The sequence below is a fragment of the Hipposideros armiger genome, unplaced genomic scaffold, assembly GCF_001890085.2.
Source record: "Hipposideros armiger isolate ML-2016 unplaced genomic scaffold, ASM189008v1 scaffold_84, whole genome shotgun sequence".
Classification (NCBI taxonomy): domain Eukaryota; kingdom Metazoa; phylum Chordata; class Mammalia; order Chiroptera; family Hipposideridae; genus Hipposideros; species Hipposideros armiger.
In genome coordinates this window covers 232,896-260,441 of record NW_017731434.1, presented here as the reverse complement: position 1 = coordinate 260,441, position 27,546 = coordinate 232,896, and the positions used below count along the sequence as shown (strand labels likewise).

The following is a 27,546-nucleotide window of genomic DNA, read 5'->3' as shown; positions in this document are numbered from 1 at the left end:
CCAGCACTAGGGCATACCTCTGACGGTGGCTGATGCCACGGAGGCTATTTGATCATGTCCCCAGTGTGCCAGCCACCACCCCATTGGTGGTGATTGGCTACTCAGCATGGCAAGGTCGAGTGGGGGCTATGCCGACTACAAGTGTGGCAGGTGGATTATGTGGGGCTGCTACCCAAAGCTGCAGGTAAGTGGTACCTGCTTACGGCGGTTGACACTGTGACCGGCTTGGGGTTTGCATGGCCTACTCCCACCGCTTCGCAACAGGACACTATATGTGCCCTGGAGCAGCTGAGTGCTGCATATGGGCAGCCACTCACCATCTCGAGCGACCGAGGAACTCATTTCACCGGACAGCGGGTTCAGCAGTGGGCGAAGGAGCAGGACATAGAGTGGCAGCTACATGTCCCCTATCGCCCACAGGCTGCGGGTATGATAGAACGTTTCAACGGGCTGCTGAAGGAAAAGCTCCGGGCCCTAGGAGGGACAAACCCATGGAAACAGTTGGCATCCTGAGTGCCACTAGCATTGCGACTGTTAAATGAACAGGCCAGTCACCGCTAGATAGGGTGGTAGAGGTATTGCCTCGTACCTGCAAGGTAGTGCCGGGGTCGACCCAACCCAAGATTTGCCCCAAGTACAGCAGGGAGCTTTGCTTCTGCCAACCCAGGAAGCTCTGGCTGAAGACCACACACGAGCATGGACTTGGCCATGGAAGACTTGTCTCCTGGGCTCCTTGGGCTGCGTTTGTGGAACCATGGGGGCCCGGTGCTGGTTGTGGACTGCAAGTCCAGCCTTTGCTGTGCCCCTGGTCAAACCCTCTTGCAGGTCACCTTGCCGCTGGACCAGCAGTTCTCAACTCTTTGGGGGTCGAATGACCCTTTCACAGGGGTTGCCTAAGACCATCGGAAAACAAAAAGATATTTACATTATGATTCATAGCAGTAGCAAAATTACAGTTATAGAGTAGCAACAAAAATAATTTTATGGTTGGGGGTCACCACAACATGAGGAACTGTATTAAGGGGTCGCAGCATTAGGAAGGTTGAGAACCGCTGCGCTATACAGAGGAGGGACCTTGCTATGGGGTACCTTTGCATTGGCCTGTGGCCTTTGCCTTTGCTGCAGATCCAGGAAGTAGACTTGCCTTCTCCTAGGGTTTTGGGGGAAATGGTGTGGTATCACTCTCTAGGAGTTCTGCCTCTGGTGGCTACCATCATTTTCCGGGATGAGAAAGTGGCTTGCATGCTGCCAGAAGGCAGAGATTTGCCCCTGATGGTCTCTGTCTCCTTACTGTCCCATCGTCCAGACGAGGCATAGGCAACAGCATCCTGGCCTGGGCCCATGTCTTTGCCCAGGTGCACAAGGTCTCACAGTGCTGGGTGTGCGCTGAGCTCCCCACATCGGTGGCTGAAGGACTCCCATGGCACATAGCACCATCTGCAGCCTCAAACTGGACTCGACTGCACTCCTGTCGGATGACCGGAGACTGGACCTTGCGTCAGAAAGCAGTGGACAATCTTCTATGATGCGGATACCACAACACCCCGCCCGTGCTGGGTATGCAGCAAACAATGGGTGGGATGGTTGACAGGGGAGCACGTGGAAATGCTTGAGCAGGCCCCTCGTTGTATAGAGAAGGTGAGAGCCATCCCAAACCGTACTGTAGTGTGGACCCCAAAAGAGTCATGTGGCAACATAACGAGCGCAGAACGCCCAAGGTTTTGGTGGGATGGAAGGTGATATGTGCGCACACAACCCACAGATATTCTTCCAGCTGGGCACTTTTGGGTTTTGGCCGCTATGGGTGGCCATACCTCCTGGCTCACTGGACAGGCCGGTGTACATGGGGTCGCCCATATATTGCAGGGAGAGTTTTGGACATGCTCCCACAGCAGCCCCAAAATGAGGATGCATTGTACCACAGGTGGCTTCACCACAAACGGGCAGCGGGGTGCTTTCACCTGCTGGCCCTTTTTTTCCCCGGAGCTGGGACTATCGATGTGGAGCTACAGGTGGAGGCCCTGGCTGAGCGCATAGCCCAGGCCCTGAATGCTACTAGGACGGCGGTGTCCTTGCTAATGGATGAAACTTCCCAGATGCAGAAGGTCATACTGCAAAATCACATGGCCCTTGATGTTGTAATGGCAGCACAGGAAGGTACATTTGCCCTCCTGCACACAGAATGCTGCGTCTATATACGTGACCACCAGGAGCAAGTGCAGAGTGCCTTAAAGGAGATGGACACACAAGTCCAGGCCATTCATGCACTGACTGAGGACCCTCTGTCCTTCTGGTGGTCTCACCTAGGCTCTACCTGGCGCTGGGTGATAACCATTGTAGCTGTGTTGGCCAGCACCTTTCTTGTATTGTGCTGTGCCCTACATTGTTGCTGTGGCCTTTGGGTCCAGGGTCTGGCTCTCAGAGTAAAACTGTGGTCCCAAACCCTGTGGGGGTGGAGTTTGGGGACCCAGCTGTCAGGGCTTCCCAGCGTTGGAAGCCGTGGACAAGCTTTGGATGCAGGCTGGCTTGGACTCTCCCCTCTGGGCAGGACAGAGGGGAAGACAGACAGGCTGGTGCAAGATTGCTTGTGACTTTACTGTATGTGTAAGTTTCATGTAAGTTTCTCTAGTGCGCATGTGTTGTTGGCACTGTTCCACTATTGTTCCTGTGTGTATATAAACCCCGCTTCCATTTTGATCGATCTTTCTGGCCTCAGCCTTGGATGAATAAAGAACTGTTGCTGCATTTATGGCACATCTGCCATGACCTTTCTTTCGTTTGGGCATCTCCCCATCAAAACGGTCCCTGATTGCCACATTTGGACCTGACAGGTGGCAAGTTTGCTAATAATTGTCAGTCCTTGTATAGTTGGAAGATATCTGCCATATTTGTTACTGTTTTCTGTTTGTTGCCATTGTTCTTCACTCTTATTTTGTCTTCCACTCTTTTTCTGTCTTTTCTGGTTTTAATTGAGCATTTCATAAGATTTAATTTTCTCTCTTTTTTTAGCACTTTGGTTATACATTTTTAACACTTTTTAATGTTTAACCTAGGGTTTGCAATATACATTTATAGCTAATTCAAACCCACTTTCAAATAATACTATACCATTTCACAGGAATTGTCAGTACCTTGTAGTAACAAAACAATCCTAATTCCTCTCTCCTGCCCCTTATAATTGTTGCTTTCATTCATCTCATATATATACATATATATGCATACATTAGCATATATGTGTGTGTGTGTGTGTGTGTGTGAGATATGGAATTAAATATATTGGTTTTATTGTTTTGAAAAAACTATTATCTGTTAGATTAAGTAAGAATTAGAAAAATAAAGGTTTTTTTTCACTTTACTTATTCTTTTTTTGATGTTCCTCCTTCCCTTTTCTAGGCCCATGATAATGGCTTATATTTTTTCCTCTCTCTCAAGAACTTATTTAACATTTCTTGCAAGGCAGGTACTGGCAACAAATTCCTTCAGCCTCTATTTGTCTGAGAAAGTCTTTATTTCTCCTTTACTTAGAAAGATAATTTCATAGGGAATAGAATTCCAGATTGCTGCATTTTTTTCTCTCTTAACACTTTAAACCTTTCACCCCATTTTCATCTTGCTTGTGTGATTTCTGTGAAGTCATATGTAATCTTATCCTTGTTCCTCTATAGGTTTATTTTGCTTCTGACTTCTTTCAAGACTTGTTTATCTCTGATTTTCTGCAGTTTTAAAATGATGTATCTAGGTGTATTTTTTGTTATTTTTTTCCTGCTTTGTGGTCTCGGAGCTTCTTGGATCTGTAGTTTGGTGTCTGATATAGATTTGGGGAAATTCTCCATCATTTTTGTTTCAAATATTTCTTTTCCTTTACCTCTTTCTTCTCTTTCTTGTATTCCCGTAACGCATGGGGTATACTTTTATAGTCCCATGTTTCGTGGATATTCTGTTCTGCTTTCTTCTCTTTGTTCTCTGTTTTTTTCATTTTCGAGGATTCTGTTGATATACACTTTAGCTCATAGATTCTTTCCTCAGCCACTTCCAGTCTACCACTAAGCCCATCATAAACATTCTTCATTTCTGTTACTGTTCCTGATCTCTAGCAATTTTTCAAAACACAGTTTTTCTTAAAATTTTCATCTCTTTGCTTAGATTGCCCATTCTATTATTATATGTTGTGTACTTTATTCGTTAGAGGTCTTAGCACATCATTTATAGTTGTTTTAAAGTTCTGGTTTGATAATGCTAACATTCTTGCCACATGTTTCTGATGATTGGTTGGCCCCTTCAAGTGTCCCCCCCGCCCCCCGCTTTGGTATGCCTTGTAATTATTTTCTTGATAGCTGGACATGATATACTGGGGAAAAGGAACTGCTATAAATAGGTCTTAGTAATATGATGCTGAACAGTGAGGGGAGGGGTATCATTCTACATTTCTATGATTACATCTCAGTCTTTAGTGAGTTTATGCCTCTGAACTATGAATGTCACAAGAGTTTCTCCATTTTGTTTTTTTCTCCCCTTAGATGTGAATGGATTACCAGAGTGGGCTGGAGTTTGGTATTTCCCTTATCCCATGTGGAAGGCTAGAGCCAGCTGGAGTTGGCTTTCCCTTCCCCCAGATCATTAGGTTCTGATAATACTCCCGTGGGTTAGTATTAATATAACGAATTTCACCTGAGGCCAAGCCTTGTTAAGAATAAGAGTGCTCTGGTCTGTTCTACAAATGGCTGCTTTCCCCCTTCCTGCTTCTGGAAGCACAGGGGATTTTTCTCCATTATTTACGGTGGGAACTTGGTCAACCTCACAAGATTGTGGTTGCTCCCTTATGACGGGGTCTTTCTGGAATGTTTACCTCTCAGTGTTGTTCACACTGAGTCTGCAGCAGTTCATCAATGATAGTTCAGATTTCCCTACCCCAGCACTGGTTTTGGCAACAGTTTCCTCTATTTCAGTGGTTCTCAACCTGTGGGTCGCAACCCCTTTGGGAGTCAAACAAACCTTTCACAGGGGTCACCTAAGACCATCGGAAAACAAAAAGATATTTACATTACAATTCATAACAGTAGCAAAATTACAGTTAAGAGTAGCAACGAAAATAATTTTATGGTTGGGGGTCACCACAACATGAGGAACTGTGTTAAGGGGTCGCGGCATTGGGAAGGTTGAGAACTGGAGAGTCTTTACTCAGGTAAGCTATGATGACTTGTATTTGCCTGTCTGTCTATCACATCTTGGGGATTGTGTTCTCCCCTCTCTTAGGGATTGAAGATGTGTTGTTGGTTTTTCAATCTGTTCAGCTTTTCAGTTGTTCTCAGGACAGAATGGCAGTTTCCAAGCCCCTTATATGCAAAACTGGACTTAAGTGTATTTTGAAATAATAGGTTATAGTATTTATCTTTTTTGTAGGTTTCATTGTCTGGCTTGCTTTTATTGTCTATAATATGCAATTTTGCTTCTTACTCTCTTTTTGCTTTGTAATAACATTGTATGGGGTTAGATTGTATTCCCTGCTTTATGAAAAATTAATTTTTCTGAACTATAAGAAACTTTTCTTTAGATTCTTAAGTTTCTTCTTCTCTTTTTGTTTGTGGTGTGTGTGTGTGTGTGTGTGTGTGTGTGTGTGTGTGTGTAGCTTCCAAAAATATCATGGCTTACTTTCTGAGTTCTCTAACTGTAGTCTCCAGCACCCCCTTTTCAATGTGGACTTTTTTTTCTCTATTTTTCTTCATTGTCTCTATGCTACTCAATTTTGAGTCTATCTTCAGGAGTTTTTTCTCAGTTTCGGGCATTCACTTAGAGGGGAGCATTGGATAGTTTCAGAGGTTCCTAGGCCCAGAATACTCAAGACCCTTTAAATCTTACCAGGCACCCCTTGTATTCAAACCCCACTGGAATATTTAAAACCCCTCTAGGATTCGGGTCCTGCTCCTAAATTGTCTCTCCAAATTTCCAGGCAGTGTCTTTAACATTTTTGTTTTATTCCTATTCATCAGATGCCTCATTGCTTTTACCTGTTTCCTCCTGCATGATTGATAATATCACAGTTATTTTATTGGATGTTACTGGGTTTTCCCTATTTCTTCACATGTTTGGATTTCTGGGGAATACCTTGTCACATAGTATCATTATACCTCATTGAACGTTTTTGCTATCTAGGTGTCACATCTGTTTTCTTATGGGAAGCTGGGTAGATTTAAAAACTATGTCACTGCCATGACTATTATTTTTGGGTACACTCAGGAAACACAGTTTGTCAGCATCGTTCACCAAATATTTCTAACAAACCAAATCTCTTTGACTTCCGTATCTTAGGTGATGTATTTTAGCTGAATTTATTTCTTAAAAATATAAGGGGGGTGGTACAGAAATGAAATGCCCTACAATCACATCATGAAAAGAAATGGTTAGAGAGACTTGGATATTTAAGTATCAAAAGAATTATTAAAGGGTAATTCAAAATAGTGGAATAGTATATGATAAAGCATATGAAAATAGTATGTACAGCATACATATTAGTATAGTATACTATTAGTATTTGTATACTACATACAAATAGTATCTGAAATAGATAAAAATATCAAGTATAGGGATGGAAGTTTCTGAAAGACCAATTTCAGCTTGTTTTCCAAGAAAAATCTCTATTATGATCACATTATATGGGTATAATTTTTGTGACATGTAGTAGTAAAGTAAGACTTGTCTCGATGCCAGGGCTGTAATAAATTTAGTTTTCGTAGAGGTCAGAGTTTATTATATATAACATGTACGATACCTAGACTGTATTTCTCAGTAAATATTAATATATATGTCAAATAGGAAAATAATATGTGACCTTAATTCAGACCAGGAGCAACATAATGAGGCCCATAATCATATTATGTTACAATTTCCTACATTTTATCTAATTTAATAATATTTTTTAAAAAGAAGACACAGTATATTTGTACATTTTAATACTTGGGTTCAGTTCTGTGTAGCACAGGCTTCCCAAAACAGTGGCTTAAACTAGGCGTAAACTGTTTTGTTTTCTTCATATTTGAAGAGTCTATAGTACAAGAACTCCAAGCCTGTGACTCTGCACACAATCACTCTATCGTCCTGTCCTGTGTGTTCCATCTCAAGGTATTGTAACGTGTCCAAAATGGCTGCCAAAGTTCCAATCATTTTATATCGTTGCTTGCCGGAAGGCTCAGGCAATAGTGAATGGCAGAAAGAGCATATCTATCTCCTCATTAAAAGAGCCACTTTAATCAGCATAATTGGGAATAATGTATTTCATGTTACATTTCCTTGGCCAGAATTTAGTAATATGGGCCACTGGCAGCAAATGATGCTAAGATATAGGATCTTTTATCTGGCTACTTTGTCACCTGTATGAAATTTGGCTTCTGTTAGTAAGGATAAACAGGAGAATTTGAATTGGATGGTATCTAGCAGTTTCTGCCATGCGTATTTGAAAGCAAAAGAAAAAAGTTATAATTATTTAGCAGCTCTAAATGCATATATAAAAAAGGGGGAAAGCTGGCATATAAATGATCAAGGCATCTGTATAGAAAAGTAGCAGAAAGCAAAAGGAAGGGAATAGGAAAAATAGTAACAGAAATGATGAAATAGAAAACAAGTATACAGTGAACATGAGAAAATGTGCATAAAATCAGTAAAGCAAAGAACTGGTTCTTTTCAAAGAGTAATAAATTGATGAAGCTCCAGCAAGACCGACATAGAGAGGAAAAAATACAAATTGCCATGATGAAGAATGAAAAAGGGGACATTGCCGCAGATTCACAGACATCAAAGATAATATAATGAACAACTTTTTGCCAAATAATTGGACAATTGGTGTGTAATGGACAAATTACTTGAAGAAACACAAATTTCAGTCTGACACAAGAAGAAGTAAAATTGCTGAATAGTCCTATATACATCACAGAAATTGAATCCATTATTAAAATCCTTCCCACAAAGAGATTTCAAGTCCTGATGACCTTACTGAATTATTGTGTATATTAATTTTTTAGTTAAGGTGCATATAAGACCATGTTACATAAATTTTCAGAGAGTAAAAGTGAATACTTTCCATGTTGTTTTGAGAGGTCAACATTACATTAATACCAAAATATGACAAGGGTATTGCACGAAAATTACAGGCCAATCTCATGAATACAAATGTAAAAATCTTAAATAAAATATTAAAAAATAAGATCTAGTGATATATAAATAGGATAATACCCTATAGCCATTATAGGTTTCATCCAGTAATACAAGATTAGTTTATCATAGAAAATCAATCACATTAACAGAATATGAGGTAGGGGGATACCTCAGTCATTTTCCACTTTGTCCAGTATCAGGGTAACTAAAATTTGTATGTGTTTTGAACAAATGTGTCCTTATTTTACAAGGGTCCAGGTAACTGAGATTTGATCTCATTTGATCTCATATCACTTGTTTGATAAGCAGAATCCCAAGATGGCCAATGTAACTTTTGCTCCGTGGTGTTACTCCCATTATTATGTTTTATTACATGGCAAATTTTATTTTGCAAATGTTATTATGGTTCCTTACTAATCATAGTTCCTTACTTAAGATAAATTTTCTGTGTGGATCTAACCTAATCCAATGAGCACTTTGAAAACAGAGTTTTCTCTGGCTGGTGATGGAACAGGGTATCAGAGAGAGTTTATGGTGGCATGCATTCTAATGAAAATGAGGGAATTTGTTAAAATATGAGATTTCCAGTTACCTTCTCTGCTAACTGTTAATAAGGTTTTTACCTTCTAGTTAGATTAGATACTTCCTTTCAGGAGAACTCACCATTTCAAGACAAAAGCCTGACAGCTGGGGATCTCCCAATGAAACAGCAGTCAGACCACCCTACATAAAAGCTTAGTTGATAATCATCATTGAAATACACAGAGATATTTAGTTTTTATATAAAGTTTTACTTTAGACATGAAAGGACATCTAAGGATCACTAGATATTGATTAATGCCTCTAAAATTATGAACTAAAACAAAGGAATGCAGATAAAAGAGACAGTTTAAAGGTCTTCTTTTTCTCTCATATAATTTTCTTTGGGCCTGTAATTTTAGGCTGATTGATACTTTCTATTTCATTATTTCATTAAATATAATTTTCACTGTATTTTGGCTTCCATTGTTCTGTAGAAAAGTAAAGTATCAGGCTAATTGTTGCTTTATAGGTTATCTTTTTTTTTTCCTCTCTTATTACTTTTAAATCTAAGATCTTTCCATTTGTTTCCTGAAGATGTTTACTTTAACAACTCTAAGAGTCAGTTTCCTTTTAGTATCAAACTTGAGTATGCTGGACATTGTGCTTCTTGGGATTGTAAGATCCCTAGATTTTCTAGGGAGAAATCCTTTATCAGTTTTGGATAATTTTGAGTCATCATCTTATTTAATAATCTCTCCAAAACATTTTCATTGTATTCCCCATTTTTCTCATGGTGGTAAATTGTTTCTTTGCTTTGGTGGTCTCTAAATATATTAATAGGCAGACTATAGCAGAGGTCATGCTCACAGACAAATATCTCTATATTTGGTAACGCCTTTGGCTTGAGATTTATTTTTTTTCTTTTTAAGTTTTATTTTATTTTAATTAAAATGTATTGGGGTGACAATGGTCAACAAAAGTAGATCGGTTTCAAGTGTACATTTCTATAATACATCATCTATATATTGCATTATGTGTTTACCACCCAGAGTCGGTTCTCCTTCTATCACTGTATATTTGACCTCCTTTACCCTCTTCCACCATCCCCTCTGCCCCTTACCCTTTGGTAACCACTAAACTGTTGTCTGTGTCTAAGACTTTTTGTTTCTTTATATGCTTGTTTTGTTCCTTTGTTGCCTTCAGTTTTATATCCCACATACGAGTGAAGTCATATGGTTCTCAACATTTTCTGCCTGACTTATTTTACTTAGCATAATGATTTCAAGATACATCTGTGTTGTTGCAAATGGCAGTATTTTATCTTTTCTTGTTGCGGAGTAGTATTCTATTGTGTATATATACTGTATTTCCCCATGTATAAGACACACCCTTTTTTGAAAAATTTGGGGTCTAAAAACTGGGTGCGTCTTATACAGTGGTTGTAGATTTTTTTACTTGCATTTCCTGCTGAGGATGAGGCAATATATGAAGACAGTGATTCATCATCAGACACAGAGAGGACAAGCTAATGATTGAGAGTTTTGACAGTGATGAGGAGTTGTATGAATTTTATGATGAATAAAACTTGAGTTCAATAACCTTATGCAATACATTTTTTTTTCAAATTTCAGGCCCCAAAATTAAGGTGCTTCTTATGCATGGGAGTGTCTTATACATGGGGAAATATGGTACATCTTCTTTTTCCAATCATCTATCGAAGAGCACTTTGGTTGTTTCCATGTCTTAGCCACCATAAATAATGCTGCAAATGAACATCAGAGTACATATATCTTTACGGATAAATGCTCTCAGATTTCTTGGGTAGATACCCAGGAGAGGGAATCCTGAGTCATATGGTAACTCTATTCTTAATTTTTTGAAGACCCTTCAGACTGTTGGGGAGAATTATCAGGCCTCTATTGAGTTTTGGTCTGAATTTAAATTGTAATGTCCTGCTTAATTTATTCTCTATATTATGATGTTTTTAGTAGTTCTCTTAGATTGGGGGCTCTTAAATACTGCTTTGACTTTACAGGTCACTTAGGAAAAATGACCTTATTTCTCTTATTTACTTAGGATTTCTTTTAATTGCATCACATTTTCATCACCAGCTGTAGTGGTGGAAATTACATAGATGCTGTGGTAGCCCCCAAGTAAGTTACTAAGCAGGCTATTTCAGAGGTCACAGAATAGAAAGTCTCACAGACCAAATTAAGATGCTTGAATCATAGTTGAATCTTAAAACTTATAGGAAGAAACACGGGAGAAAGATGGAGCATATGTGAGTACAAGTTGGGTGAACTAATACACTTTGAATCCTGTGTTATGAAATGTTTATATGTCCTATCTCTCACTGTGTTGAATCAGGCCTCCCTACTGATTTTGGATTATAAGGGCCAGAGTGGAGAGGATGAGTGAGGGTCTTCACCGGCCACAGTGACTGGAGCCAACACACTCCTGATTTATTGGAGAGATGCAGGAGCAAGTGTGCCTCACCATAGCTGTAAATGGACAACCTGCTAAGCAGTTACGAATTATGCTTGCATATTTTGAGCAGAGCATAACCACTGTAAAATTAGCAAAATATTTCAAGCATAGCTCTCATAGATAATTTTATTATTTTAACGGATTGTAAGATAAAATAAACTGTTGCTGTTGTACATTAACTAGTGATTATAACCATTGTCACCTATTTTTACTGTTGAAGTTACTAAAACACTAAAAAATAAAATTCTTATTTATACAATGCGAAACATAAAAAGATTCAGATTAAATATACTGAATCAAATTTGTTTCTAAATTTTTATTGGTCATAGGTAATTCTTAGAAAAGATTCCCTTATATCCTCTTTTTTAAAATATTTATTAGAAAATAATAGAAAACTGATTGAGTATAACCAAATAATCTTAACTACTATGAATTTTTTGGTATTATTCAAAGTTGGCAGTGAATTAGAGTCAATAGACATGTATTCAAGTTCTGGTTTGCATTATGTGCCAGACATTTTATGCAATCTACTTCATTTAACTCTATAAACAATCCTACAAATAACTTGCCTGAGGCTATAAATTAAGTTATAGGTACAGGACTCAAGTCTACAGCTTACATATCAGATATAAATAAGACATTTTTATTATTCTGCTACAGTTTGTTAGGATCCTGGGAAAATGATATCCCTTTAAGAAGTTTTCATGTACAAATTATAAAATTATACAAATGTACCTTACCTCATGTCTCATAGGCATGTTATAAAGTATGTCACGCAAGTATCAATTTTTATTGATTGGCTCATTTTAAAACTGTTGAGTGCCTACGCTGGGTTAGGTATTCTCCAGACCCTGAAAATACAACAGTGAACAAAACATTGAGAGTCACTGCTCTCATGGAGATTACATTCTAATGGAATTCTTATTTTCACATGTATAATGCAACATGTTATACAATGGTACAATAACTTTATATATTACTTTACAAAAATAACTTATAGTGACTTTATTGTTACTAGATTATTTTTACTGAAATCTACTTGTTCCATGTTTAAAGTTTAAATCTGCTTTAAATATAATTAGCTCACTTAATCCTCATGGCAGTTATATGAGATATCTATAATTACTTTATAGATATTATAATAGAGACAAGTTGAGGCTTCATAAAATAAGATGTAGATAAAAAGAAGAGAAAGTATTACATTTAGATATTTAATACAAATATAAAAAGAAGAAAACTAGGTCATTCTTTATATTTTAGTAGTGGAACACCTCACAAAACTCTTAAAATTTATACAGTATGCCTAGTAGGTAGCCTCACTATCAGATAGAGGGATTATAATATACTTGTGCTAGTTTTTCTCGTTGTGTGTTGATGAGTAGCTCATTAGTTGTTACTTCATAAAATAATTAAAGCAAATTTTCTTATTCCTGCATGAAATTTGGAAAGTTATAGATTATGTAGCTCCTAGAGTTCTGATTTGCAAACAACAGAAGCTAACTCTAAGTGACTTAGGCAGATATAATTTGTAGAGTTTTATCTAGGAAGTTCACAGAATGTTCAGGAAGCCATGATAACTGAGCTTGAGAAATGAGCAGCAATGAGACACAATGCAGAGCCAGGACTCCACCAGAGAAATAATTTGTTCAGGGCACTTCCATTTGTTTATTACTGGATATGCTTCACCTTGTTTTGTTGCAGCTGCCATCAACTCTCCATTGTCCTTGTGGTTTTGGATTCTTCCCTAAAAAGTAGAAATTCAGGGAGAAAACATTAAATTGGCTGAAGCTGTCATATGCTATGCCTTGCTCTTAGGAAAATGGAACAGGGACTGTCTGTTCCCTTAAGTCATCCATGTATGTTTTAGAATATAGTATGGATCAAGGGTTGGCAAACTATAGCTGTGGGCAAAATTCGACATGCCTTATCACTCAGGAAGAACTTTAAAAAAAATATTTTTAGAGATGTAAAAAAGGTTGAAGAATATGCAACAAACCAAATGTGTACTGCAAAGCCTAAAATATTTACTCTCTGGCTGTTCATGGAAAAAGTTTTTTGACCCCCGATGTAGAAGACGATAATCAAGACAAGAAGAAAATTTCTAATTTAATTGAATTTATGATGTGATGGATTATTTTGTTTCTGGTTTTTGTTAATTGTGTTACTATTCTCTAGTTGAATTAAGGTTTGCTTGAAGCTGTTTTCAAGAAAGCAAAAACAAAACACAAAAAACATTTTTCCCCTAATTTTTGAGTTGGTAGAAAAATATCAATGTAGTTTTCCTGAACTATATAATTTATATAATTCATAGGAGTGCATCATGTTAAGCAAGACTACAGAAATTTCTAGGTAGATTCTGATCTGATAACTGATTTTAAAATCTATATTGTTGATCACCTGGTGTTTGATCTATGGATATCCTGGAATGGTGCCAAATAAGACCCCCATGAAAGGAAGAGATGCTGATTATAATCTAGGGAATTAGAATATAGGTTGCAACTGAGTGACCAATTGGTTCATCAACCTTAAGTGTACTTTGTTGGGGGGAAAAAGAGAACAAACACGATTTACTAACTCAAAGGCCTTAAAACAGGGTAAAAAAATAAGTATGTCATAGTTGATTCTGAGGCCAAAAACTTTGAACATTAGCATCTATTAATTACTACTTTCCTTTTATATGCATTATTAATCCTTAACTAGTTTTTAAAGGGGTAAGAATTTTTCAAGTGATAACATAGTAATATAACAGTGTATATGAATCAGGAAATTATTAGTCTCATTTCAAATTACTTCCATAAAATATTTACTGTATAAGGAATTTGTAATGTGCTTAACATGATTTCATAACATGAGATCATTACAGGCACCTTATTAGGCGATGTGTCTATTCATCAGATGGTAGTTGACTGCTACTTGCAGAGTACATTTTGAGTCCTCATTTTGGAATTATGAGATGAAAAGTTATAATAGTCAGTTATTTTGTTGTATTAAATTATGTCATTTCAAATCCTGATTTTGTTTAACAGGGACTACATTATTTATATGCAACAAAGATTAAGTTAATTTCTTACCATACAAACTAGGTATATTGAAGATAGGAGTAGCACAACTTCTTTTCAAAGGAAATCCTATTTAAATGATAAATTTAGGTCAATATTCCTATGAAAAAAATTTTAGTAAGGTGAATTTGCCAGATACCAATGATTTAAAATAGTACCTATCTTTTCATTTGGTTGGGATCATTAATCATAATCTGTAAAGACAAGGTACATATTCAAGCCAATGTTATCTACAATTTGCAGCTTTAAAATTAACTTTAGTTTAAACCTGTCTTGGAACACAGATGTTCTTTCTTCTATTATTTGCTAAACAAAATATCATCTTTGATAAAATATTGCTAAAAGATGGAGAATGTTTTATGATTGGGTAAACAATTTTATTTCATTTATTTATTTATTTATTTATTTATTTATTGTTAGTTTCAGGTGTACAGAACAATGCAATAGTTACCCTTTTCACCCTCACAAAGTAACAACCCCCCTCCCCCATGTATTGCCCTCCCACCCCCGATATCATGCTTCTCTATTACAATTCCATTGAATCCATTCCCATATGGGTAAACAATTTTAATAATTTAATATCAATAGAATATATTGCACCTGGTCTTATGTTCATCTTACTGAGCTTGATAATGGCTCTACTTAACTTGTCAGAATTAGTCTGAATCATCTTTTTATTTCAAGTTTACACAATAATTTTTCGTGTGCCATTTATTTATTTATTAAAATTAATATTTATTAAATTTATTAGGGTGTAATTGGTTAGTAAAATTACATAGGTCTCAAGTGTACATTTCTATAATACATCATCTATATATTGCATTGTGTGCTCACCACCTAGAGTCAGTTCGCCTTTCATCACCATGTTTGACCCCCTGAACCCTCTTCTACCACCCTCCTCCCACTTACCTTCTAGTAGCAACTAGCTGTTGTCTGTGTCTATTAGTTTTTGATGCTTTGTCTTGTTCATTTGTGGTTTTCAGTTTTATATCCCACATATGAGTGAAGTCATAAAATTCTCGACTTTTTTACAGTTGACTTATTTCGCTTAGCATGATAATGTCAAGATCCACCCATGTTGTCGCAAATGACAGTATTTCATCTTTTCTTATGGCAGAGTAGTATTCCATTGTGTATATATACAACATCTTATTTTCTAATCATCTATCAAAGGACACTTTCATTGTTTCCATGTCTTAGCCACCGTCAATAATGCTGTGATAAACAGAGGTACATATATCTTTATGGATAAATGTTTTTAGAGTTTTGGGGTAGATACCCAGAAGAGGGATTGCTGGGTCATATGGTAATTCTATTCTTAATTTTTTGAGGAACCTCCATACTTTTCAGTAGTGGCTGTGCACAGAATAATTTTAACTTTACTAATGCTTTACAAGATGTTTTGATTTTTTGAAACTCGGAATTTAAGAAAAACAGACTTCTATTTTAGTCTTTTTATAAACTGATTTTTCATTTTCAGAAGTGGTATGAGAAACAAATATTTTGTATGTCTGTTTTCTTTCAAAATGAGTGAGCTTCTATGTAGCCACTTAAGCCAGCTTGTCATCACTAGCCTTAGTAGCAAACTGATGGCATAGAGAGGTGGATAGACTCATTCCATCATTGTGTTTGTCTTCCTGCACTTGTGGCAGTAACAGTACATCTATGAACAAAATTTAGGAGTTGTAATAACAGTCTCGTGGCCCGGATGCCATGTCCTGATGATTCAAGCTATCATAGTAGGATCAATTTTGTCTGCCACTTCTTAAGGATTCAAATTAGTACAGTTTTGACTATCTTAAGCAAGCTTTAGTTACCATTCCAGAAACAAGTATGCATTAAAAATATATAATTCAAAGAAAATCACATGCAGCACATGGCACTTTAAGTTATTCTATCATCCAGCTTTGTATCTGAGACCTATAGGTTTTTTTTTTGTTTTTTTTTAATTTTTGTACTAGTTTCAGACATATTTTTACACAATATTTTTATTGTGCTTTTTCTGTGTTTGGATATGTTTAGATGCACAAACCCCATTAGACTACAGTTGCCTACAGGATTTAGTATAGGGAAATGCTGTGCAGATTTGGATCCTAAGCAAAATAATATATACCATATAGCCTAGTGTGTCGTAGGCTATGTTGTCGAGGTTTGGGTAAGTGCACTCTGTGATGTCCTCACAGCGATGATACTGCCTCCTGAAGCATTTCTCAGAATGTATCACCGCTGTTAAGTGGCATGTGACTGTCGTCCTGATTGTCTATTTTTGCATTTGTAGTCTGTACATTTGGTCTCATATTGATGAAATCATTGCCAAGACCAATGTCATAAAGCTTTTCCCTATATTTTCTTCTAGGAACTTTAATTTCAGGTCTTACATTGAAGTCTTTAAAAACATTTTGAGTTGATTTTTTTTGTTTGTTTAATTAAAATTTATTGGGGTGACAACGGTTAGTAAAGTTACATAGGTTTCAAGTGTACAATTCTGTAATACATCATCTATATATCACATTGTATGCTCACCACCCAGAGTCAGTTCTCCTTGCATCACCATGTATTTGATCCCCTTTTCCCTCATCTACTATCCCCCCTTCCCTCTTACCCTCTGGTAACCACTAAACTGTTGTCTGTGTCTATGAGTTTTTTGTTTCTTTGTTTGTCTTGTTCCTTTGTTGCTTTCAGTTTTATATCCTACATATCAGTGAAGTCATGTGGTTCTCAACTTTTTCTCTCTGTCTTATTTCGCTTAGCATAATCATCTCAAGATCCATCCATGTTGTTGCAGATGGCACTATTTCATTTTTTCTTATGACAGAGTAGTATTCCATCTAGTCATCTATCAAAGGACACTTTGCTTGTTTCCATATCTTGGCCACTGTGAATAAAGCTGCAATGAACATTGGAGCACATATGTCTTAATGGATAAATGTTTTCAGATTTTTTGGGTGTATACCCAGGAGAGGGATTGCTGGTTCCTATGGTAATTCTATTCTTAATTTTTGAGGAACCTCCACACTGTCTTCCATAGCAGCTGCACCAATCTGCATTCCCATCAACAGTGTATGAGGAGTCCGTTTTCTCCACAGCCTCTCAACCACTTGTTTATAGGGTGAGATTAGATTCTAAATTTATTTTTTTAACATGTGGATATACAGTTTTTTCAGCACCATTTGTTATAAAGACAGCCCTTTCCCCATTGTCTATTCTTGGCATTTTTGTCGAAGATCAATTGACCATATGTCAGTAGGCTCTTTATTCTGTTTCATTGTGGTTTTTGTTGTTGTTGCTTGTTTGTCTGTTGTATGCCAGTATCATACTGTTTTGATTAGTATAGCATTGTAATATATTTTTGAAATCAAAAATTGTGATGACTTCAGCTTTGTTATTCTTTCTCAATATTGATGTGGCCATTCATGGTCTTTTATGGTTCCATATGATTTGTAGAATTGTTTTTCTACTTTTGTGAAAAATCAATTGGTACTTGCTAAGGATTGTTATGAATCTATAGATCACTTTGGATAGTATGGACAGTTTAATGATTATTTCTTCTGATTAATAAATGTGGGCTGCCTTTCTATTTCTTTTTTCTTTAATTTCTTTCATCGATGTTTTGTAGTTTTCAGTATAAAAGCCTTTTACCTCTTTAGTTAAGTTTATTCCTATGCTTTTTATAGGAATATGTATATATACATACATATATATACACATATATACATATATACATATATATTGTAAATGGGATTGTGTTCCTAATTTCCTTTTCAGATAGTTTTTCATTAGTGTACAGAAAACACCATCGGTTTTTGTATGTCGATTTTGTACCCTGCAAGTTTACTAAATTTGTTTATTCTAACATTTTTTAATGGGTTATTTTGGATGTTTTATATTAAAGAGTATATCATCTACAAAGAGGGACAATTTTACTTGTTTCTTGGATCTGGATTTCCATTTTCTTCCCCAGATTTATGCAGCTTTCAGCCATTATTTTTTTGAACATGCTTTCTAGTCCTTTTTCTCTCTTCTTCTTCCAGGTCCTGTATAGTACATTTATTGATCCATTTGTTAGGTCCCATAAGGCCAGTAAGTTTTCTTCACTCTTTTTCATTCTTTTTATTTTTGTTTTCTTACTCACTTATTTCCAATGACTTGTTTTTGTGTTTGCTGATCCTTGATGTAGTCTGATATCAAACTATTCTAATGAATTTTTTCTGTTCAGTTTTCTGTTTTTCAGCTCCTTGATCTCTATTTGGTGCATTTTAAATATTTTGTGTCTCTGTTGAAATTCTCACTTTGCTTATGCATTATTCTTTTGACCTCAGTGAACATCTTTATGTCATTTATTTTGTATTTTCCATCAGGTAACTCATACAATTTTTCATTTGGGTCAGTTTCTGGAGATTAATCTTGTTCCTTTGTTTTAAACATCTTTGCCTGATTCTTCATTGTCTTTGACTCTCTTTGTTGCTGTCTTCACATTTGACAAAGCAGCCATGTCTCCCAGTCATCATGAACTGGTCTCATACAGGAGAAAACCCTCACTAATCAGCCTGGCAGAGATTCTGGGGACCTCAAACATTCATCGTAATCCAATCTGCTTTCTTTGTTCTTTGTTTTGCCCAGGCGTCTAGGGTATGTCAGGTCCCATTAGTTCACCAGAACAAATGCCACTGAAGCTAGCTCCTTAGATGACCTACAGAAAAGTTGGATCATTGGGTGTCTGACTCTTTCCCTCTCCAGGGAGATGCTGAGAGCTTGGTATTCTGTCTCTCTGCTCTATGCTGAATCAGGATTGGCAGTATGGTGACTGCCAGCCCAAATCTTTATCTCTGTTCTCACTATTCTCCAGGCAGCTAAGTTATTCCAGGTCTTGTCAGCACTCTGATATAGGCAGGTCAGAAGCCAGTACTTTGGGCAGCCCCAAGAAAAGTTGTGGCATTGTAGGCAACTGTGGCTGATTACTCTGTGCTGAGCCAGAGGGATGGAGTTATGGCATCTATCAACCCAAGCTGCTGTATCCATTTCTTTTCTTTTCTTCTTTTTTTTTTTTTTCTAATTAGTTTGATTGAGTCAGACCCGTCAGAGTACTGAGACTGGCAAGACAGATACCAGTACTCTGGGGAGTCCACTCAGAAAAGTTAGGGGCACCCAATATGTAAACCAGCTCTGTCCTCCCTTGGGAGAATCTGGGAGCCAAGAGTTCTCTTCCTGATCATGTTGTGCTGTGCCAAAGGTAGGGATTCTAGAGAGAGGATGTCCCAGCCTTTTTATTAGCTTTGGTGAGTCACCCAGGATGCAGCAGCCTTTCAGTTAGTTTGTGGATTTTTCATGGTTGGAATTTGTCTTTAAATTGCTGCTGAATTGATGTGTTTGGGTATAAGGAAGGAAGGTCCCAGGGATTTCGCCTTTGCTGCCATCTTGCTGACTCGTGCATTTTAAATGTCTGAGGCTGTTGCTTTTTCTTGTCCTTTTAATTGTAATTTATTTTCTTTACTCTTTTAGAACATTTTTGTTTATTTTAGTATCTGTTCCAAGGTTCAGTGTTTGAGGGGGTCACAGATTCCTTTGAGAATCTGAACAAAGTTATGGGCATTATCCTCAGTGTAATCTATATACACACAGTGAAATAAAAATTGCTTACAATTTCACGGGGCTTGTGACCCACAAAGTAAACTCTGCTATATGCCATAACTTTTTTATTTTCATGTTTTATTCTTTATTCTTGGAAGTTTAGAGTCAATCTGAATACTTCCATGGAAGATTCAACCCTCTCTTCCCCATGAGTTTCCTTGACTTCTTGACATCTAGACTGTTTCACACTGTCCAAAAAAAAGGATCTTAATGGATTAATGAATCCAATTTTCAGAAGCAAACCTAATCTTTATAACCACCCCATTTTTTTAAACTTATGAGTTATTGCATGTTTTCTAATGAGAATTTTAATTTTTAAGGACACTAGATAAGTCAGGTACCCTGGCCAATAGTTTAATAAATCAATTCCTAATTAGAATATTACTTAGAGATCCTCAAGTAAAATGGTATGGAAATATTATACACATATTTTTGAGATGAAATAAGTGATCTATTTAAAACATATATATTTTTTAGTTTACTTCTTTTTTCTTGTAATTCATATTAATGAGAGAAAAAGGATCTTCCACCAAGAAGTTCCTCCAATGTAAGTTCCATAAGACTAGGAACTTTGGATTTTTACAGTACATTCTCAGAACAGTGCTTTTTTTTTTTTTTTTGTAGAGGGCAGTGTCACTGGCCCTCATATGTGGGATCCAAACCAGGGCCCTCTGGCGTCCCAAGCCAGTTCTTAACCATCGCGCCACTCGGCCGGCCCAGAAAAGTGCATTTTGAATAAATGAATGCCTGAACAATAGATGAAAGAACAAATGAATGAATGACTCTGATGAGAAGGAAATTAAGGTTTTAATATCAATAAGTTGTGGAAATGATTTGTGCCTCTTCTCACTCTACATATGTATCCTATCAGTAATTAGAAAAACAAATTATTTAATAAGAATTTGTTTTAAATTTAAAATTTCTTTTAAAATTGAAATTATATTTAAAGTAGGGCCATTGTAAATTTAATCATCTAAAATATTAAGACCAGATGATTTAAAATAAACCTAAATGTTAACACTATTCACAGATATGTCTCATATCTTTTTGTTCCTCTTTTTCCCCTTTACTACTTTTGCTGCATTAAGTGAATATTTTGTAGTGCACATTTACATTCTTTTAATGATTTAATTGTATACATTTTTGTTATTTCCTTGAGGTTATTTCTAGGGTTTAGAGTATATATTTTAATTTATTTACTTCAGATTTATACTAACTTACATCTAGTGAGGTATAAAAATGTTACATATATATATATATATATATATATATATATATATATATTCCCTCTTCTTCCTTTTGGTGCTGTCAATGTTATTCCAGCTATATGTGTTATAATCCCAACACTGTATTATTATAATTATCACTTTATAAAGTGTTATTTCTTTTAAAGGACCTAAGAGAAAAAGAGCAAGTATATATTCATTGGGTTTGTTATATTACCAGTCATATTTATCACATTACTAGTTCTTTTAATTTTTTTCTGTGAATTCGAGTTACCATATGGTGTCATTTCATTACTCCAAAACAGCTTTGCTCCCACCTGCCATCTTATGCTGTTGTCAAATATATTACATTTATATATGTTTTAGACCCAATAATAAACTTATATGCATATTGTATTATACAAATACTTATAAAATTAGTTAAGATTAAAAAACTGAGTAAAATATGAATTTGTATTGTTTTATAATTACATAATTTCTTTTACCAGCACACTTTGTTTTTTCTGTGGATTTAAATTACTGTTTGAGGGCACTTGCTTTAAATCTGAAGAACTTTCTTTAGTATTTCTTTAATATTTTTTTAATATTTTAATACTATTTTATAAAATATTTTAATAATATTTTAATACTTTCTTTAATTTTTTTTTTCAGTTTGTCCAGTTTGTTTGTGTACAGGTGTTCATAGCAGCCTCTTCTGATCCTTTGTATTTCTTGGTATCAGCTGTAATGTCTCCTTTCTCATTTAAAATTTTGTTGATTTGGGCTCTTTCTCTTTTTTCCTTGCTTGGTCTAGCTAAAGGTTTGTCAATTTTATCTTTTCAAAGAACCTTCTCTTAATTTGGTTGTCTTTTCTATTGTTTTCCTGTTCTTTATTTCATTTATTTCCTTTCTGCTAACTTTGGGCAACACCAGAGTAGGGGCCTTCCATGAAGCAACCCACAATGCTCTGGGGCTGCATGTCACCCCTGGGCTGTCTTTTTCCCACTGGAAAACCATATGCTCAGAGGAGACTTCTCAGTGTGGCGCTGTGCTGGCCTGGGGTGAGGGACTGTGGTTAATGTGTAGCCATTCCTTTACTCTTCTAATGCAGTTTTTCTTGGTATCTGTGGTGCAGGAGCGGTACTTTTAAGCTTCATCCCTTTGTCCTAGGATTTTCTCAGTGGTGCCTTATCCTCAGATATAGGGTATCTTTCTCCCTCTCTCCCTCCTTCTCTCTCTCCCTCCTTCTCTCTCCCTCTCTCTCTCCTCTCTCTCTCTCTCTCTCTCTCTCTCTCTCTCTCTCTCTCTCTTTATTCCAGTGCTTTGACTCTTCCATACTACTGCTTTCTAACCTCTGTTGTTTCTTATGAGAAGTCAATAGTTAATCCTATTGGGATTCCCTTGTCCATGGCTAGTAACTTTTCTGCTTGTTTTCAAGATTTTCTTTTTGTTTTTGGAATTCAAGTTTTATTATGGAGTGTCTGGATGTGGATCTTTTTGTGTTTATTCTGTTGGTATGTTGAGCTCTTGGATATGTAGATTATTGTTTCCATAGATTTTAGAAAGTTTTAGCCAGTATTACTTCTATATTTTTTTCTCCTTGTTTTCTCTCTCTTCTATGCTCTGGTACTCCCATTATTCATATGATGGTGGACTTAATGGTGCCCCCCATTTCTTTGTGGGTCTAGTCACTTGTCTTCATTATTTTTTACTTTCTGGCAACATAATTTTTATCAGTCTTTCAAGATTGCTGATTCTTTTTTTGTACCAATTAAAATCTGTTGAACTACTCTAATAAGACTTTTATTTCAGTTATCATACTTTACAGCTGCAAGTTTTCCATTTGGTTCTTTTATATAATTTCTATCTTTTTATTGATAATCTCTATTTGAAAAGATGTCATTATACCTTTCTTTCTTATTTGAAGTTTATTTCCTTTAAATATATTTTCTTTAAATATATTCAAAGCTGCTTTGAAGTCTTAATCTGTTATGTCTGTCATCTGTGCCATTTCAAAAGCAGTTTCAAAGTCCTGCTCTTTATCTCTGTATAGGTTACACTTTGTGTGTCTCATAATTTTTTGTTGAAAACTGGACATTTTAGATAATCTATTGTAACAAATCTGGATACTGATCTCACCCAGGACTTGGTTTTTGCTGGTTTATTTATTTAATGACTAGGCTGGACTATTTTAATGAAGTCAGTTTCCCCTTCATTGGGTAGCCTCTGATATTGCCCCCTAGAGGGCGTACCCTTGGCTGGGTGCAGCCACCCATGGGATGACAACAGTGATTTTAGGAGGACTGTCTTTAATTGCCTCTTTTTCTGATTTGTCTGTTAAACTCTCTAAACTAATGTTAGCCTCCGCTATTATTAGCTGGTTATCCTATTGTTTTGAAAATTGCCTCAGAAAATAAATTGCTTCATAGTCAGATCCTTTTAAAAAAATTAATTTAAGAATATTTTAGAGACTCTATTCCAGGCAAGAGTGGCTGAGAGGTCTTGGGCTCTCTTCCTCCTCTTAGCCCTCACTTGTAGGGCAGACGCTCTAACCCAACTGCAGTAGGTAGAGAATACTAGAGCTCTGATCACCCTTGTCCCCAGCAAATGATAAATAATTAAGAAAAGACTGGTAGCTCCATGAGAGTAGAAAGCTAAACTGTAAGCTTTGAATTTTACCCAAGAGAACCAGGAGAAAAGACAGCTAAGAAGAGCCCTTCTGGGATCAGAAAAACATGTTGTGAAAGGCCAAAAGTTTGATAACGTTAAAAAACTTCACTGTTAAGTATGCTATTAGTTTGTTTATGCTATTTATCAGGTAATATTTGTGATATATTGGGTTAGATAAAACATACTATTAAAATTAATCTCACTTATTTTTTTAACTTTCTTTTATTCTGGTTAATAGAAAATTTTAAATTATTTTGTGACATACGTTATATTCTGTTGAATAGTACTGCTCTACAGTAATTTTCCTAGGTGGAAATAAAAAGTTACTTCCTCACTGGAGAGGAAAAATAAAGAGAGATTACCTTATATTTCTCTAGATAATTTAGTTACGTTCTCCCTGCCGTTATATTATAAAATGCATAGCCAGATGTAAGTACAGAATTGTTCGTGGATTCATATAACCAGAGATTTCTCAGCACTCATTTATCTTCTGATGAATGTTGATAAGCAAACCTTAGTCCTAAAAAGTTTTATATAGTAATGAAAACAAGTATTATATTAAATTTACCACCATGCTTTCTAAGATATAAGTACACTCATAAGTAGTTTTCTTTGTTTTGTTTTGTTTTGTTTGGCAAAACACTAAATGACAACTTTCCCTCCTTATATTCAGCTTCTTGTGTCTGTATAAAAAACATCCACAAAAATTTAGTAATGAATGTCAAACACAATGGATTTACATATACAAAAGATATGAAGATAAGCTCTTTAAAGATGTCTTTTTTCAGCCTAAAACTAATAAAACAGGAAAGCTTGCACATCGGAAACATGTAAGTATAATTAGTTTTTTTACTTTTCTTTGAAGTATTTTTATTAAAGTTAGCCATAATTATATTTTATGCAGCATTAGATGTTATATCTAAAAAATAATTGCCAAGAGCCATGTCAAGGAACATTTTCCTAAGAATTTCTTCAATCTCTTAAATATCTTCCATTATATTATTAATGTTCTGTTTGTGATTTTCTTGATGTGGGAAAAGTCATATAATAATGTAGCACAAATATAATGTGATGTATTCATTAGTCTTACCACTACTATTGTTTTATAATTTATGCTTTGTGTATCTCTCATATATATATATATATCTTATTAATTATTACAAGTAGATATTAATAATAATATAAATTGCTTCTTAGTAGTTAAAACATAAAGAAGTATTTAATTTATTAAAGGCTGATAATTCTACATTTAGCATAGCATTCATTCAGTGTTTTGTGCTAAATTATGTACTGCTTTGAGGACAGTGGAAATAGAAAGGAACTTACATTTATTGAGTGCCTACTATGTACCTGGCACTGTGCTAGATATTTTACATATAGTATGTAGTTTATTCTCCACAATACTGTAAGTTAGGTATTTTTATAAATAGGAAAACTAAGGCTTAGAGGGAATAGCTTACTTACCAAAGGCCTGTGTGACATTTCTGGGACTTAACTGCAGGTTTTTAAACTCCAGAGCTTGTGCTTTTTAAAAATCTTTCGAGTTTTGTTTTGATTTGAACATTAGGTAGCGGTAGACATGAAGATGGCATTGTAGTATAATTAACAAGAGTGAACTTTATTTATTTGTGAAACATTGTATTTGTGATATATTTCAGGGGACCTGTTTCTGAGTAGACTGGGGTACAAATATTTGCATTATAGTAACATGATTAGAAGGCCTACAGAAAATACCCAGGCTGTCATTAGTCTGATTTCAATATAATTGAGGACATGTGTGTTCTAAGTATAGCACAGGAATGTCCTCAAGCCCTTAAATTTCACAAGTTACCCATTGAATAAAAACATAGGCTTAAAAAGCAAATGTATCCCATTTAAAACTTTTTCCTCATGAGCACTCATGCCAACTGTATTGATTTGCTCCATATGATGATATGCTTTATAAAACTGTAAAGTTCATGTGAAGTGTCTTTTGGTGCTCTATGTAGAATATAAACTCATTGATTTCAGGCATGTCACCTGCTTTTTTATGTGCTTTATACAGAGGAGATGTTCACTGAATGTTGTATATTGACCACCAATTTAGATAAGCTGATAATCAATTTGGAGATATATATATATATATATATATATATATATATATATATATAAAGTTATATAAAGTACATGCAGGTGTATGTATGTACATATAGACATATCCATATATATGGATATAGGTTATGTTATGGCAAATGACTATTATATGTGCATAAATAGGAGTAAAATATTCATCTTACAAAGGTTATTTTATTTCATATCTGTGAAGTTGCATAGAATATATCATTGTATATTGGGCTTTGGAATTATTTTGAATGTTATGAAATTTTTGGTAAAATGTATTCATTATAAGGAGTTTTCTAAAGGTCTTTAATACTACTGATAATTCTGCTAACCACATGATTATTGTCATTTATTAAGAACTATTTATTCATATTCTATAAATATGTAAATTGTCTTATAGTTTTTCATTGCTTATAGCTACTATCTATAGAATGTTATAGACATTATCTCCAGCTGAATTTCTTGAAGTAATTGAAATGAATTTCAATTATAAAATTTATCTCTGAATCTTCTATATAAAATTGCTGTTCCATCTTCTGCTGGTTCAATTTCTAGTCCCCTCTTCAGCTTGCTTGGTTGATATAATATTCTTTTATTATTTTTACTACTCACATGTCTAGTCTTCAATGACTTGAAGCTTGCTTTATTGTGAGAACAATTGATACCATAGCGTGCTAATTGAAACAGTTAGGGAGTAGGGGAAAGGAAGAAGGTAAGAAAATATCAGTATTTAATACTAGGAGTTCATTAAAAAAAAAGAAGAAGAAGAAGATGCTTTGAGCAAAGTGATGGATAGGATTAGTCAAGAACGGAATTCAAGTTTCAGTATTTAGGAAGAGTAGTCAGTGTCTGAATCTGCTTCTGTTTTGGGATGAGATGTGTTTTGTCCAAAGGGCTTAAAGCATCGCATATTTATGGTAACCTAAAATGGAGAGGACCAGAGCAGAGAGTTCACATTACATTCATTTAGGAAATGATGTGCTGCAAAGCCGGAAGTCGGTGGAAACAATCAGAGTTTATGGCATAAGCGTAAACTGTAAATGAGATACACAACCAAAAGGCAGGAGCCATGAGGAAGGAATCTGTTAAAAATTCGGTCATAATAAAAGAAATTGAAGATCTGAAGCAGTTGCTAGGGACATTATTTATCTATGACTTACAGATACTGGTTGTTGTATGGTTGTTCCTTTTGTAGAATAGGCCAACATAAATACAGAGTTATGGTGATAATTAGATCAAGTTTTAGGGAAACTTGTATATTATTATAAATTTTAAGGAAATCTAGATACTATTATGGTGAATTTTACTAGCACACTCAAGACTATTTGAAATCTGCTTTGGTGTAGTCAACCATTTTCCTCAAAGGTTACTGAGGAAAATATACATGTTCAAACAATTAAGTTTGAGAACTCATCCTAGAAAAAAAGAGCTACGTATCTCATTGCTGAATATCACTATGGTCACCTTTGAAGTGCTCCCCTTGGGAAGCTATGCACTGATGCCAGCGCCTAGTCCACCCTTCAAAGCAGTTTTGGAACTCTTCTTCTGGAATGGCATCAGAGCTGTCATTGTATTACGCTCGATATCCTGAATGTCATCCAAAATGCCTTCCTTTCAATATTTCCTTTATCTTTGGGTAAAGAAAGAAGTCATTGGGGGCCAGATCAGGTGAGTAGGGAGGGTGTTCCAATACAGTGCTTTGTTTACTGGCTAAAAACTCCCTCACAGAC

At 35.7% G+C, this 27,546-nt stretch overlaps 1 protein-coding gene across 1 annotated transcript in view; it reads left to right on the top strand.

The window, feature by feature from the left end:
• The window catches only part of LRRIQ3 (leucine rich repeats and IQ motif containing 3), a 162,442-nt gene that overhangs the window by 50,652 nt on the left and 84,244 nt on the right, over positions 1–27,546 (top strand). Inside the window, exon 5 of the mRNA XM_019643989.1 lies at positions 24,390–24,546. Coding sequence (XP_019499534.1) covers positions 24,390–24,546 — 157 coding nt within the window. The remainder of the gene's footprint in view (positions 1–24,389; positions 24,547–27,546) is intronic.